Below are 16,594 nucleotides of genomic sequence, written 5' to 3'. Positions count from 1 at the left end.
TTAACCACCAAAAAGCTGTAAGTAGAGCAGTGGCTCAAAAAGTAGAGTGCTAGCTTTGAGCACAAAAGCTCAGGGACAGCATCCAGGCTCTGAGTTCAGGCCCAGGGACGGGGGCAGCTGGCTACGGCCTCCTCGGGGCTGGGCAGAGGCCATGGCCTCTCCAGGCCATCATTGACCCGAAGCCTCACCGCGAAGCCTCCCCGCACAGCATGGCAGGAAGGACATGCTCCAGCGTCTACTCTGCTACCAGAACTCAGAGAGGAGCAGGAAAACAGCCTGAGGCTGAAGACGGCCCAGCCCCAGGCTCTTCAGGCCCACCGCCCTGCCCCCTCCCCTACCCCACGATGTAATCCATCTTCTGTGGAGGGGCTGGGACCACCTGCCTCCAGAGCCAAGGACACACTGTGGGGGCCGATGGCAAGGTCATCCATCCTAGAGGCCCCGACTTGCACCCGAGTACCAGGCCTGTCTCTGTAGCGAGTTGGTGCCTGGCCTGCCTGCTGGCCTTGGGAGGACAGGGGAGACGGAGGTGTGGAGATGGGGGAGGGGAGCTTCAGCAACTTCTAGTGTCAAAGGAAGGTTGGCACTAAGCCTTTTCTCTAAAAGCCTTCCAGGGCAGCACGGGCTGCATGCCCTTGGTGTCGCTGACCACCGCCCTCCAGTCCCGCTAGCGGTTCCGGATTTCCTGGTGATTCTTGTGTACGGCGACAAACCGCAGCTTCTTCAGCACGGAGGGCCGGGGCAGCATGTGCAGGTCCCACAGGTACTCCGGGGACAGCACCTTGGTGGGCTTGCGGAGCAGCAGGTACTTGTTCAGGTGGCTCTCATCATGCCACACAGCCTCGATGTTGTTGGCCCGGTCGACCGCCATGGCCTCATGACAGGCCTTGGTGAGCCGGTGCACTTCCGCCACTGACCCCCCAAAGAAGCCCCCCAAGTAGTAGAAGTCCCCCTGGTTGTGGGGGATGTAGGCCTGAGACTGGGGCCGGCGTTCGTAGGTGAAGGCATTGCGCTTGCTCGTGTAGAAGCCGGGGTGCAGGGTGCCGAAGAGCGGGGTCAGGATCTCCACGCCCACGTGGTCCTGGAACTTCATGTCCACGTCGGCGCACACCAGATAATCCATCTCCTGCCGGGAGGGCTGCTCCAAGAACTGGCTGATCATCTGCATGCGGCGCATGGACACGTCCTGCCAGCGCGGGTAGCTGGGCGCGGGCAGCACCGCCAGCCGCCGTCCCGGCCCGAGCCCCACCTGGGGCACGTCTGCGGGCCGGTCGGTGAACACGTAGTAGGTGACACGGTAGCCCACCATGAAGTGCTGCTCCGCAGACTCCAGGAACAGCCTCAGGAAGGTGATGTACCTGCAAGGGAGGACGAGGGGTGGGGGAGGTGTGGCTGGGCCCGGAGTCGGAACCCACCCGGGTCCAGCGGAACCCACCCTCTCCTGCCAATCACCCTGCTCTGTCAGAGATGGGGACCACCAGCATCCCACAGTCCACAGCAGACCTGAGCCGGAGCTGGAGGCTTCCTGTGGCCCCACCGTTCTGTGGCAAATGCCAGACTGAGCGACACACCTGGATCCTAAAGGTGTCTTTGCCACGCCTCTGGACACTTGGGGCTCCAGGACACCTGGCCATCATCCCTGGGGCTCCAGGACACCTGGCCGGGGACCCTGGGACTCCAGGGAAGCTGTACAGCATCCCTAGGTCTGCATACTGGCTCCCCTCCTGTGGGCCTGTCCCTCAGCCCCATCTTAGGGAAGGAAGAGTCTCTACACCCAGCCCTTCCTTCACAGCATGAAGTAGCCTTTGGACAATGGCCTCAGCAAACCATTTCTAGGCTTTGGATCCTCAGGAAGCGCAGGGAGCGGGACTCGGAAGGGCAGGCAGGCCAGGCAGATGGGCACTTGAGGAAGAAGGGGCAGACCCACCAGCGTTTGCTCACACCCGGGTCTTAGCTCCAAGAGCAAGAGCTGTAGCTCAGGAAGTTTCCGCCTGCCTCATGGCCAGTCCTCCCTCAAGACTGCCCAGAGACTGGGCCTCTGCCACGGGACAGGGCTCTCCACTTGCTGCCCACGCTCACCCTTCGTACCCACACCGCACGGACTCCTCAATGAATCCTTCTCAGGGCACCAAGCGCAGCCACCGAGGCTTCAGCCCCAGCTGACAGCGGTGGGGTGGCCGGCCGCCTTCCCGCGGGCTCAGCACCTGCTGGTGTCTGCTGGGCCCACACCGGGTCCCAGGGAGACAGCGTGGCCAAACATGGCAGCAGGGCTTTTGTGCTGGGTGCTGCTCTAGTCCCCGGCAGTGGGACCAGAGTGCTCATGCTGCATCTGTGCCCTTCTGAGACCCTCCCGCCAGCCACCACCGCCTCAAGTCCCAGCTGGTGAGGTGGTGGCAGCCTAGGGCTGTCCTAGGGTCCTTCTGCACACTGCTGCTGCTGCTCTGTGACGGGCAGGAGCTTCCATCTCCACCCCAGGGCCCATTCCTGCACCCAGGCCTTTCTCCACAGCCTCCACAGGGCAGCTGGGCCTGAGGCAGCTTGCTCACTAGCTCCCACCCAGCTGGTCCCACCAGTACCCCTGGGGTGGACAGATGGGCTGCCACCCGCAGAGGCCTGCAGATGGATGGTCTACAGACTGTTGCCACAGCCCTGCCTGGCATCTTAGAGTACAGCAGCGGCCCCCTCCCCCCCCCCCCCCCCCCCCCCGGCTTGGCCGGCACCATGCTCCTGCTGCTCCCAGAGGAAGCCAGGCTCCTCCCTCCTCTCCCGCTGCCTCCTCTAGCAGAGGGGGTGCAGCCACCCCTGGCTGAGGGGATAGAGGGAGGAGACCGGGCACCAGCTGTCAGGGGAAATGGCACTGGGCTCGACCAGCAGCTGAGCAATAGGGGCCCAGAAAGGTCACGGAGTGAAGGAACTTTCACAGCCACCCTTCCATCGTCCCCCACCCTCCACCATGGCCTGAACACAGGACAGATCCAGGTGTCCCCAGGCCTCAGCCCTCCACCCTGCGCCATCTCTTACTTTTTGACGGCAAACACAGATAATCCCACGGTGATGTTCTGAAGCTGGAACTGCTCATTCAAGATGTCAATGTTGAAGGTCCCCTCCCAGATGATGGGAGCCAGCCATGGTGTCAGGACAAGGACGTCTCTCCTACTGCACAGAGAAAGAGAGCCACACTCGGTGTGCAATGTGTGCCCACCGCCGTACCTGCCCTCTCCCCGGCTGCCTCCGTCCTCCCACAGGCAGACCTGGCCGTCACCAGGAGACCAACCAGAGGCAAATCAGACTCGAGGGGACCAGGCAGCAGCCATCCCCGAATGCCGGCCCTGTTCCTGCAGAAGGAGCTGAGATCTGCTGGCAAGGCTTGGAGTGGTCCTCACCCCACCCAAGCACCCCTTAGGGAACCCGTGACTCTGCCAGGAACTCAAGTCAAAGAAACAGAACAGATCCTCTGGGGTCCTCAGGTCAACCTCCAATACAAAAAGAAAAAAAAGAAATAACAGGAAACAGAACATTGAGCACTAATCCAGGAAAATCTAGAGCGTTTCTTTGTTGCTTTTTCCTGCCCTGTGGAGGCTTCAGGCATGGTAGCCAAGCCACAAGCCAGCCCAAAGAAACTGCCTGTGCATATCTTTGCCACAGACCCCTGCGCCCCTTGCAGCGACAGTCCATTTACTCACGCGGGCGCCAGAGCCATCGGCTGGGGATACACCATCCTGAAAACCAAAACACAAGTGTGCACAGGAGTCACTCGGGACCCTCGTCCCACGGGGCTGTGGGGTTGGGGAGCCGCCCTTCACCGGCTGTGCGGGCTACACCCCACATCACCCAGAGCCAGAGCTGGTGGAGGGGCTGAGGCTTGAGGCTTCCAGTCTCTAATTTGTCTTTGCAATGTGGGAGAGGAACCAAGCACCCAAGGAACACAGGGCTGGTGGACCCACGCTGCAGGCTGGGAGGGGCCTAGTGGCTCCTATAACTCTGCGGGGGGGGGGGGGTGCTGAGCAGCAATCTCTGCCCCAAGGAACCATGAGATGCCCACACCAGCTCTCCTGGGCCTCAGACTGGCCTGTGGCAGTTTCTGTGGCACCCAGAGCCCAAGCTCCCAGTCTCAGGGTGTCAGAGACCAGCCTCAGAGGTGGCAGGAAACCCTGTCCATGCCAGGCCTGTGACACTGGGAGCAGCGGACCCCACAGACGAGGAGCCCGCAGGGCAGAGCCTGCAGCAGCCACCATTTTCTTCCCGTGATGGCTCTGGGAGTAGGTAGTCCGCATGGAAAGGGCAGGGAAGCGCAGCGCAGGCTGCAGCAGGGATGAACCCTGATGACACAGGTGACAAAATCACGCCACTCACAAAAGGGCAAAACCTGCTGGTGCAGCGGCTCAGGCCTGAAATCACAGCTACTCAGGAGCCTGAGATCTGAGGATCGCAGTTCAAACACAGCCTGGCCAGGAAAGTCTGAGATGTTTATCTCTAGTTAGCCACCAAAAGCCAGACGTGGAGCTGTAGTTCAAGTGGTAGTGAGCTAGCCTTGAGTGAAAAAGCTAAGGGACAGTGCTTAATCCCCAAGTTCAAACATCAGTACTGCCACATGCACATAAACTCAATGACACAGATGGAGACAGACACACACACACACACACACACACACACACACACACACACACATACAGGAAGTTTAAATCCTAGTTATACCAGCCTGGGAGTGTCCCTCTTTAAGTCAGGTGAATACAAAGGCACAATGCTTATGTGCATCTGATCGGATAAACTAATGTTTATCAAAATGAACTCCAGGAAACGGAAACAAGAAGTTTACTCCTTCATTGCTCGTTTTGTTTTCTTTTTGTCTTGTTTATTCATTTATCTGTCTTTGGAAGGGTAAAGGGGGCATAGAAATGGAGGGACTGGGCTGGGAAGGTGGCTCAGTGGTAGAGCGCTTGCCTCGCATGCCTCAGGCCCTGGGATCGATTCCTCAGCACCACATAAGCAAAAAGAAAAAAGCCAGAAGTGGTGCTGTGGCTCAAGTGGTAGAGCGCTAGCCTTGAGCTGAAGAGCAGAGGGACAGCGCCCAGGCCCAGAGTTCAGGCCCCATGACCAGACCAAAAAAAAAAGAAGAAATGGAGGGACTAAGGGTGAACAAATGCAGCAGTGGTACTCACTGGACACTGTGTTGAGAATGAACTCTACAACTTATGGGTGGGGTGGGGAGGGAAAATCAGGGAGACAGAGAGGGAAGGGGTGACATTGCCCAAAGAAAAATGTACTCATTACCTGACTTATGTAACTGTAACGCCTCTCTACATTACCTTTATAATAACCATTTTTAAAATTTTTTAAAAGGTTTTTTGTTTTATTTTGTTTTGTCAGTTGTGGGGCTGGGCGCTGTCCCTCAGCTCTTCAGCTCAGGCGAGCGCTCTACCACTTAAGCCACAGCACCACTTGCAGCTTTTCTGGTGGTTTATTGGAGATAAGAGTCTCAGGGACTTTCCTGCCCAGGCTGGCTTTGAACCACAATCCTCAGATCTCCAGCTTCTGAGTAGCTAGGGTTACAGGTGTGAGCCTGGACAGGAGAAAATATTTTGTAATTTAAAAACAGTCAGTTGAGTGCAGCTGGTTCAAGGAAGCAGACATTGCATGTGCTGAGCGCGCGTGAGCTGAGCCCCGCGGTCTCGCTGACTGCAGGAGAGGAAGGCAGAGCAACGCAGGGGAAGTCCCACTGCCCAGATCAGGCCCGGGCGGGGGTGCCCAGCCCCCTCCCCACACACACACCAGGCCAGAGGCACCACGAGAGGACACTGTACCTGGACGAGGCTCTGCTCTGCTCCTGCTCCCCCTCCACAGCAGCCACTCTAAAGGAGGACACAGGGGTCAGGTCTATGCCAAGAGCAGAGTATCAGGCACAAGTGCATGGGACTAGCTGGGCCTGGAGGAAGGCCACTCCTCCCACGCCGAGGCCAGTCAACCCCAAATCCCAGGGACGGCCAACGATCAAGAACCTGACTGCTAGACCCTGGACAGGAGCATCTGCCTGTTATCCAGGCCACACAAGAGAGGGAGGTGGGGGATCCCAGCTGGAGGCCAGCCCAGGCACGAAGCTCCTGTGGCAATTCCCCAAATCAAACCCACACGGGACATGGGGCTAAGCTGGAGGAGACCCAATCAATCCGGCCCACATTTGATGAGGGCAGCAGTGCCACACAGGCCGCAGGCACAGGGCAGCCTCGGGACTCCCTGCTGTGAGGCCAGCGGAGGCCCAGCCCCAGCCCAGCGCTGAAGGCTGCTCACCTGTCCTGGCTGGTCCCGCCCTGAACTCTGCCTCTTAGCTGATGCGCACCTAGCGACTGATCACCTGGACATTATTTTTATTTAGGAATTTTGCTCTGTTTCGGGTTTTGCTGTCTTGGGTTTCTTGTTTCTGTTTTTCTCTTTTGGTTGTCTTTCTTCTCTTCTCCCTTCTTGATCATTGGTGGCAGCTTGTTTTTAATTTCTGCGGGCCTATATACCTACTCACCTTGCCTCACTTCCCCTGGCGGCCTGAACTCAGCACAACATCCACTCAATCCTGTTCTACTCACTCACTCCACGTCCCACACACCTCTCCCGTAAAGCTGGGCTCCGACCCCTTCTCACCCCAGCAAACAAGCAGCTAGTGTAATTCCAGCAGTACCGTCCCCTCTGACTCCTCCTACGGCTGCCCAGTTAAAGGCAGTCTTCCTCGAGCACAAAAACTCACATCAGGCCCTATATCCATCTAAAGTGAGCAGAGCAGGGGCGATGACTGGTCACCACCTGAACTTTCCACGCCCCAGGCCGTGGGGCGCTCCTGCAGCAGCCTGTGCAGCCAGGCACCCCCACCCATCCCAGACAGCACCTTGGACATCTGCCAACCCAGAGCCACCCGCCAATCCATACACCACTGCCCAGTCAACTCCCCCTGCGAGGGGCTGGGACTAACAAGGAGGAAGAGAGAGGCTGAATTCAGCTGGAGCAGATGCTTACAACTATGAACACAGAGCAAAGAAACCTGTTGGGGGGTGGGGGAGGTAGAGGAGTGAGAATGATTGGAATACACTTAAATATGTGGAGATATAAAAATAATTATAGCCCTATTGTATAACCACTGTAAGCTAATAATACAAAAAGAGCACAGTACCAGTGGTAGAGTGCTCAGTGATAGAGTGCCTGCCTTGCATGCATGAGGCCCTGGGATCGATTCCTCAGCCCCACATAAAAAGCAGAAAAAGCCAAAAGTGGCGCTGTTGCTCAAGTGGTAGAGCTCTAGCCTTGAGCTGAATTGCTGAAGGACAGCACCCAGGCCCAGAGTTCAAGCCCCATGACTGACAAAAAAAAAAAAAAGAGTACAGTAGCACACATCACTAGCCCCCTACTTGGGTGATGGCGATACGAGGATTATAGAGGAAAAGCTGGAGATGCTATATAAATATTATATAAAAAGGAAGGAAGGAAGGAATACAGGAAGGAAGGAAGGAAGGAAGGAATTGGGCCTGCGTTTGCAAAACTACCAGCCACAAAGACTGCGTGAGTGGAGTGGTGAGTGGGGTAGAGCACTGACCAAGGACGAAGCAGCCAGAACACAGAGCAGGAGGGAGACAGGACATCCAGGCAGAGGGCAGAGAGCAAACAAGAGCTGGAGCCTGGCCTGCCTGGAGCTGTGGGAGGCACACTGCCCGGCAGCGGTGGGCTGTGGAGGTCCAGCAGGAGGGGTCAGGCCACACAGGAGCTCCTAACCTGTGCCAGGAGGAGCAGCTCCTGTGGAGGGAGGCGCCAGGCACATGGAGGGACAGACAAGCTTTGGTACCACAGGGCTGAGAAGGCAAAGAGAAGCCCACGGATGTGGGAGACATGGACAGGCAGATGAGGACCTGGGGACCACCTGGTACAGGGGTGAGGCAGGAGGGTGGAAGGCAAAGCCATGCACTCAACAGGCTCCTCAGGTGGAGGGCACAGAGAGCCAGGGGAGTCCAGGGTCGGGGCTGGAGGTCAGATGGGAGCTGAGGCCAAAGGGGGACAGGCAAGAGATGCTTTAGGGCAACTGAGGCTGCCGGATGGGACACACAGGTCAGGCTCCCAGCACAGGCCACGCAGGCCCTCCTCCATCCCTCAGCCTCACTCACCTGGACTCAGCTCCCAGGCCTCCCAGCGCCTGTCTGCTGGGGGTCAAGAACCCATAGCTAGGAGAAGGAAGTGGGCAGAGACAGCTGCTCAGGATGCAGGCCTGCAGGGGTCCGCTGCCTGGCCCCACCCTCCGCCCAGACTGGCCTTCCTCCCCTTCCCCAAGCCAACCACCCAGCCCAGAGCCCCCGACCAAGTGGAAGGAAAATGGGCATCACCGTGAGGGCCAAGGGCACAGGCCAGGACAGGCTGGACACACCATGGAGCCCAGCTGAGGGTGGCAGCACCCTCATCCTGCTGGGATTGTGGTGTGGAAGGCAGCCCAGGGCCCCCACCCAGCTCCGGCGGGCCACTCCCAAGCCCAGCTTCTTACCTGAAGAAAACCAGAGTGAGAGTCATCAGGAGAAGGGTTCCGGGGTGAAGCAAGTAGTGCTTCAGTTTTCCTGAAACACAGAGTGGGAAGTTCAGCTGCTCCCCCGCCTTCCCTCACCCCTCCCGGCATCTATTTCCTTTGACTTCCTGTGAGGAACCTGCGCATGCTGGGCCAGCGCTGGTCACTGAGCTACGAAAGTCAGGAGTTTCCATGGTTAAGAGTTGGAATATTGGGGTTGGGGGTGTGGCTCAGTTGGGAGAGTGCTAGGGAAGGAGCAAAAGCTTCAGGTATTGAGTTCAAGTCCCAGCCTAAGAAAAAAGAAAGGAAGAAAGGAAAGGATGAAGTCAGAGAAAAGAAGGAAGGAAGGAAAGGAGAAAAGAAGGAAGGAGGGGGAGGGGGACCAAGATGGCAACGGGGCAGTAGGGAAACGCCACAGCTCTCTCCAACCAAAAAGAGAGTTCGAGTTCCAACATTTAATCTCCCCAAGAGACCGACAACAACAAAAAGACGAACACTCAGAGAAAAACCAGAGGTGGAAAAGGAAAAGAAGAAATTCAGAACAGAGAAGAGCGAAGACCCCTCCCCCAACCTTTACTGGCCGCGCGGCAGTGCGCCAAGCCGCCGGCCAGCCGGCCAGGCGGGGGCTGCCGGAGCCACAGAGACACAGGGGGCTGCTTGCAGATCACCAGGTACCGGATTGCAGAACATCGGATCGCCAGGAACAGAGAAACCTACCAGCTGGGAGTCTCCACGAGGATCCCACCCCCACCCCTCACTCTCCACCGGAGCGGAGAGGCTCCATCCCGCCAAAGCCGCCCGGCACCAGCAGCACGACGAAGGGACCTGTCCACAGACCACTGGCGGGGGCCGCCCAACCCAGCCCGCAACCACCCCAACTGAACTCGGATTGCAACAACAACTGACGACCTACAGGGTGAGTACCCAACAGGGGACAGTGAGACCAGAGCTGGAGGGAATCCCCAGACCCTGACCTAGACTCCCTACCCCAACACCCGGACCACAGGACCCACTAAAACTGGGAACTGTTCGAGAGCTCCACCAGCCGGTGGAGCACACTCTGCTGGCCAGGCCAGAGCAAGAGCGCCCCTGGAAGGGAGCTTAATGCCCAAGCCAGGAACAGCGCCCCTGGGTCAAGACTACCAACAGTAGAAGAAATTTGAACTGTGTCCTCCAGGCTGCATAACCTAGGTGGTATACACATTAGCACAGGCCTAACGAGCGCGCTCCAGGCTGGGGCTGGAACCAGGCCCGGGGACCGGCGCCTGAACAAAGCAAAAAGGGTCAGAAGTGGGGCTGTGGCTCAAATGGTAGGGTGCCAGCCTTGAGCTGAAGAGCTGAGGGACAGCACCCAAACCTAGAGTTCAAGCCCACAACCAGCCCAAAACAAACAAACAAAAACACATCAGGAGCCCATAGCAGACTCCAGTATTTGGGAGAGTGCATCCAGAGCATCTGATCTTCCCAAGAGCACCCGCAGGAGCAAACACAAGCAGTCTAGGCTGCTCAACCCTTCCAAAGGCGAGAATTGCTACAGCAGAGAGCTGCTGGAAATAGGCTCCCAACACAATCCAGATCAGGCACAGACTCTCTCTACCAATACAGAATCAGCAACCAAGCAAAGACAGACACACCAAAACAAGATTGAAGAGCAGTCTCCTGAACCCCCATGCGAAAATCACAGAGAAAAATCACAAGGTTTACCACTACCCAGGACAGCAAGCTCACCTCAAAAGCCAGCAGCCACGCAGGGGAGAGCCCCAGTGGGAGCAAAGAAGGAATGGAAGACAAAAACTACATCCAAGGGTTGCTGGAGGCAATGACTCAAGAAATAAAGCGAGAAATGGATCAGAAATTGAAAGAGCACAAGGATGAACTATCAAAAGATATACAGGACATCAAACAAAAGTTGGATGCAAAAATAGAAGCTGCACAAACCTCAGTAAGAAGTGAGATAAACGCCAAATTAGAGGTAATGCATACTGATCTCACCTCATTGAGAGGTGAGATCAGTACTCTGAGAACCAACATTGAATCCATAAAGGGATCCATTTCCACCATGCAAACCACAATAGAAGCCACGGTCAACAGAGTGAATGAAATGGAAGGTAGAGTGTCAGATACAGAAGACAGAATACACCAACTGGACCAAAAAGTGACAGATATGGAAAAATCACTCAAATTAAACCAAAGGGAAATTCAAGAGCAAGCAGATAATGCTAAAAAATTTAACCTTCACATAATCGGAGTGGACGAAGGTGAGGAATTCCAGAGCAAGGGAATGCAACACCTATTTAACAAGATAGTCAATGAAAATTTTCCCCACCTCAAAAACGACCATCTTAACTACATCACAAAAGCTTATCGAACACCCAACAAGCAAGATCCCAGGAGAAACACTTCTAGGCACATTATAGTAACAATGATGGATCTGAACAATAAGGAAACAATCCTGCATGCAGCAAAAATGAAGAAGGAGCTATACTACAACGGGAAAAAAATTAGAATCACTGCAGATCTCTCCACACAAACAATGAATGCAAGAAAAGCCTGGGAAAGCACCATACGAGCCCTGAGAGCCAATAACTGCCAACCCAGACTGATATACCCGGCAAAGCTAGCATTCACATTCGATGGAGAACTGAAAACTTTTAATAGCAAAGAAAAACTAAATGAATACATAAACATTAAGCCAGCATTACAAAGAATTCTAAGAGGGGGGACACAACCTGAAGAAAGCAACCAGGAACTGGGACCTGCCCCAAACAGGCATTACTCAAAGTCTAACTGAGCAAGCACAGGAGGAAAGGAAAGAAGAAAAACTTAGGAAAACGGAATGGCAGGGACAACAATGCATCTCTCTATACTTTCTCTTAATATAAATGGGCTGAATTCGCCAATTAAAAGAAAACGAACTGAGGACTGGATCAGAAAACAAGACCCATCCATCTGTTGCCTTCAGGAGACCCACCTCTCAGCCAAACATACAAACAAACTCAGAGTGAAGGGGTGGAAAAGGATCTACCAATCAAATGCCCCCAATAAGAAAGCAGGTGTAGCTATCCTGATATCTGACAAAATAAACTTTTCATTAAAATCAGTACAGAAAGACAAGGACGGACACTACATATTAATAAAGGGAACAATCCAAGAGGAGGATATAACCATCATCAACTTATATGCCCCAAATATCGGTGCACCCAGATATGTTAAACAAATGCTCTCAAACTTACAGAATAAAATAGATCCCAATACGATAATACTAGGAGACTTTAACACGCCACTCTCACCAAAGGACAGGTCTACCAACCAGAGGATTGGCAAAGAAGCTACCGAATTAAGTGAGGCCATACTTCAAGCGGAATTAACTGACATCTACCGAGTATTTCACCCTAAAACAACACAGTACACATTCTTCTCAGCAGCTCATGGAACTTTCTCCAAAATAGACCATATCATAGTTCATGCAAGGAACTTAAGCAAATACAAAGGGATCGACATAATCCCCTGTATCCTATCTGACCACAGTGGAATCAAGCTAGCTCTCAATAACAAAGCATACCGCAGAAATTTCTCTAATACATGGAAATTGAACAGCACACTCCTTAACAAGGCCTGGGTAACAGAAGAGATCAGAGAAGAAATAAAGCATTTCCTACAACTCAATGAAAATGAAAACACCTCACAAAGAAACTTATGGGACACAGCAAAAGCAGTCCTGAGGGGCAAATTTATTGCCCTCAGTGCCCACATCAAGAGAATGGAGACAGACCAAGTAAATAATCTCATGTTGCAACTAAAACAGCTAGAAAAACAAGAAAAAATGGGACCTAAAGCTACTAGACGAAGCCAGATAACCAAATTGAGAGCAGAGATTAACCAATTAGAAAATCAGAAAACCATAACCAAAATAAACCAAACAAAAAGCTGGTTCTTTGAAAAAATAAACAAAATTGATGGCCCGTTGGCAAGATTAATTAAAAGAAGAGAGGAAACCCATATTAATAGGATTAGGGATGCCACGGGAAACATCACAACACGTACCCAAGATATCCAAACAATTCTAACAGACTACTTTCAAAAGCTATACTCTCTAAAGGAAGAAAATCTGGCGGAAATGGATGCATTTTTAGAGAAATACAAGTTACCCAAACTGAGCAAAGAAGAAGTTAACCAATTAAATAAGCCAATATCCTATAATGAGATACAGGAAGCTATCAAAAGTCTTCCAACAAAAAAAAGCCCAGGACCAGATGGATTCACAGCAGAATTCTATAAGACCTTTAAAGAAGAACTAATACCCGTACTCCTCAAGCTCTTCAGAGAAACAGAGAAGGAGGGAGCTATCCCAAACTCATCCTACGAAGCCAATATCACACTCATCCCCAAACCAGGCAAAGACCCAACCAAAAAGGAGAATTACAGGCCAATCTCCTTGATGAACACAGATGCAAAGATCCTTAACAAGATTCTAGCTAACAGAATCCAGAAACACATTAAAAAAATAATACACTATGATCAGGTAGGCTTCATCCCAGAGACACAGGGATGGTTTAACATACGTAAGTCAATAAATGTAATCCAGCATATCAACAGAGCCAAGGTCAAGAATCACATGATTATCGCCACAGATGCAGAAAAGGCCTTTGATAAAATTCAACATTCATTCATGCTAAAAGCTCTGGAGAAAATAGGAATAGAAGGAACATTTCTAAAAACAATAAAAGCCATTTATGACAGACCAATAGCCAATATTATACTTAATGGGGAAAAGCTACAACCAATCCTCCTAAAAACAGGAACAAGGCAAGGATGTCCACTGTCTCCACTCCTCTTCAACATAGTCCTAGAACCCTTAGCCAGGGCAATAAGGCAAGAAAAAGACATTAAAGGGATCCGCATAGGGAAAGAAGAAGTTAAACTATCCCTTTTTGCAGACGACATGATACTATACCTCCACGATCCCAAAAACTCCATCCCCAAACTTTTAGAAATCATAAGTCACTTCGGCAAAATAGCAGGATACAAAATAAACCCACAAAAATCAGTTGCCTTCCTATACACTGATAACGCACAGGAAGAGAGGGAAATAAAGGGAGCAACCCCATTCACAATAACCTCCCCAAAAATAAAATATTTAGGAATTAACCTAACCAAAGATGTAAAAGAACTATTTAATGAGAACTATAAAAAGTTAAAGAAAGAAATTGCAGAAGACACTAGGAAATGGAAAGACCTCCCATGCTCCTGGATAGGCCGACTTAATATAGTAAAGATGGTGATACTTCCAAAACTAATATACAAATTCAATGCAATTCCTATTAAAATCCCAATGACGTACATCACTGAAATACAGAAAACAGTCCAAAAATTTATATGGAACAACAAAAGACCTAGAATAGCCAAAACAATTCTAGGGGATAAAGACAATATGGGAGGGCTATCCATGCCGAACTTCAAACTCTACTACAGAGCTATAATAACAAAGACAGCATGGTACTGGCACAAAAACAGACCTGAAGACCAATGGAACAGAATAGAAGATCCAGATATAAACCCACAGGCCTGCAGCCAGCTGATATTCGACAAAGGAGCCAAAGACATACAATGGAAGAAACACAGCCTCTTCAACCGCTGGTGCTGGGAAAACTGGGCAGCCACATGCAGAAAACTAAAAGTGGACCCCAGCCTATCACCATGCACCAACATCAACTCAAAATGGATTAAAGACCTTAACATTAAACCTGAATCTCTGAAACTACTACAGGACAGAGTAGGAGAGACACTTGAACTAATAGGCACAGGAAGGAACTTCCTGAACAGAGTCCCAGGGTCACAACAAGTTGGAGAGAGACTCGACAAATGGGACTACCTTAAAATAAAAAGCTTCTGCACAGCTAAATCTATCGCAACTAAGCTAGAAAGACAACCAACGAATTGGGAAAAATTATTTACCAGCAATATATCAGACAAGGGGTTAACATCCTGTATATACAGGGAACTCAAGAAACTAATCCCTCCCAAACCTAACAAACGAATTACTAAATGGGCAAGGGAACTAAAGAGGGACTTCTCAAATGAAGAAATAAAAATGGCAAAGAAACACATGAGGAAATGTTCATCATCCCTGGTGGTGAAGGAAATGCAAATAAAGACAACCCTGAGATACCACCTTACCCCAGTCAGAATGTCCCACATCCACAAATCAGCCAACGACAAATGCTGGAGGGGATGTGGAGAAAGAGGAACCCTGTTACACTGCTGGTGGGAATGTACACTTATACAACCACTTTGGAAAGCAGTCTGGAGGGTCCTTAGAAAGCTAAAGATTGACCTCCCTTACGACCCAGTCATACCACTTCTAGGCATCTACCCTGAACAACAGGAACCAATATACAAGGACACGTGCACCTCCATGTTTATTGCAGCACTGTTCACAATAGCTAGGATATGGAAACAACCTAGGTGCCCCACCACAGATGAATGGATCCAAAAATTGTGGTATCTATACACAATGGAATATTATGCAGCCATTAGAAATGACAAAATAATGGCATTTGCAGGGAAATGGATGGAGCTAGAAGGAATCATGTTGAGCGAGGTAAGCCAAGAACGAAGAGACAAACGGTACATGGTCTCCCTGATAAGTGGATGCTAAATCCAAAAGGTTAGGTGATACGACAAAACTAACAGGACTTAAGAAACAAAGAACTAACAAAGGAGGAGGCTGCAATGCTTGGTAAGAAATGTACACATTATCCTGCCCATGTAACTGTAACTCCTCTGTACAGTATGTTCACAAATAAAATAAAATTAAATTAAAAAAAAAAAAAAAAAAGAACTCCCGCTCATCTGGTTGAACCACTACTAAATATCCCCATGCTGCTGATCACAAATATGGTATATAACATGTGAACACTTATATATTACAGACTGTGGTAGACAATTTGCTCCAGGGAAGTTAGAATGAACTTGTGACTTTGAAATTATGTAATCATTTAATCACAATCAAAAAAAAAAGAACCTCGGGGAAGGGAGGGAGGGAGGGGATGGTAGGGGGAAAACAATGGAGGGGGGTAACAATGTTCAAGAGGAAGTGTACTCATAACCTCACTCATGTAACTGTAACCCTCTGTATAGTAGCTTTACAATAAAAAAAAAAAAAAAAAGAAAAGAAGGAAGGAAGGAAGGAGAAAGGAAGGAAGGAAAGAAGGAAGGAAGGAAGGAAGGAAGGAGAGAGCGAGAAAGAGAGAGAGGGAGGGAGGGAAGGAGGGAGGGAAGGAGGGAGAGAAAGAGTTCAAATACGGCTAACAGGCCTTGTCAGAAAGGCTTACTGAACAACACACACACCACCACCTGTGATTGGCTCAGGCCCCAAAATCAGTCCTTTCAACTCCCTGTACTACTGGTCTACCTTTACCTTACTGTTTCCTACTCCTCCAGCCATGAAACAAATAACTCCGACTAGCTTCTGGGAAACCAAGGAACCAGGCAGGGAACACCTGACCTCTCATTTGTGTATTTGGCCTGCACTGAGGTTGGAAGCCAGGCCACATTCCGGCTCCCTGGCTTGCTCAGCAAGCACTGGAGCACTTGGGCCACACCCCCAGCCCTTATTTTTGCTGATTGTTTTGGAGATGGCGTCTCATGGACTGATCTGCTGTGGGGAGCTCCAACCTGTGATCCTCAGATCTCATCCTCCTGAGTAGCTAGGATTGCAGGTGTGAGCCATGGTGCCTGGTGGCCACATACCTTGAATGTATCTTTTCCCCTCATGTATGTAGTTGGCACATGGTTTGGCTGTAGGAAAATCTAAGTGAAAACAACTTCTTAGTTTTCAAGTAACTTTCAAATTTTTAAGCTTTCTTTTTGTTTTTGTTTTTTTCACAGTGGTGAGGCCAGAACTCTGGGCCTGGGCGCTGTCCCTCAGCTCTTCAGATGAACTCTAGCGCTCTACCACTTGAGCCACAGCGCCTCTTCCGGCTTTTACTGCTTATGTGGTGCTGAGGAATCAAACCCAGGGCCTCATCCATGCAAGGCAAGCGCTCTACCACTGAGCCACCTTCCCAG

The 16,594-nt window shown here is 51.3% G+C and overlaps 1 protein-coding gene across 1 annotated transcript; it reads right to left on the bottom strand.

The window, feature by feature from the left end:
• Positions 1 to 667: 667 nt before the first annotated feature.
• LOC122108883 (histo-blood group ABO system transferase 2-like) lies at positions 668 to 6,135 on the bottom strand. Its single transcript, XM_042680886.1, has 5 exons — positions 6,127 to 6,135; positions 5,802 to 5,849; positions 4,195 to 4,319; positions 3,022 to 3,153; positions 668 to 1,358 (listed from the first exon to the last, which is right to left on the bottom strand). The coding sequence occupies exons 1-5, from the start codon at positions 6,133 to 6,135 to the stop codon at positions 668 to 670; spliced, it is 1,005 nt and encodes a 334-aa protein (XP_042536820.1).
• Between the last annotated feature and the right edge of the window lie 10,459 nt (positions 6,136 to 16,594).

The sequence above is a fragment of the Dipodomys spectabilis genome, unplaced genomic scaffold (assembly GCF_019054845.1).
Source record: "Dipodomys spectabilis isolate Male_0828 unplaced genomic scaffold, ASM1905484v1 ptg000067l, whole genome shotgun sequence".
Classification (NCBI taxonomy): domain Eukaryota; kingdom Metazoa; phylum Chordata; class Mammalia; order Rodentia; family Heteromyidae; genus Dipodomys; species Dipodomys spectabilis.
The sequence above is the reverse complement of the archived record's forward strand: the minus strand, read 5'-3'. Positions and strand labels throughout refer to the sequence as shown.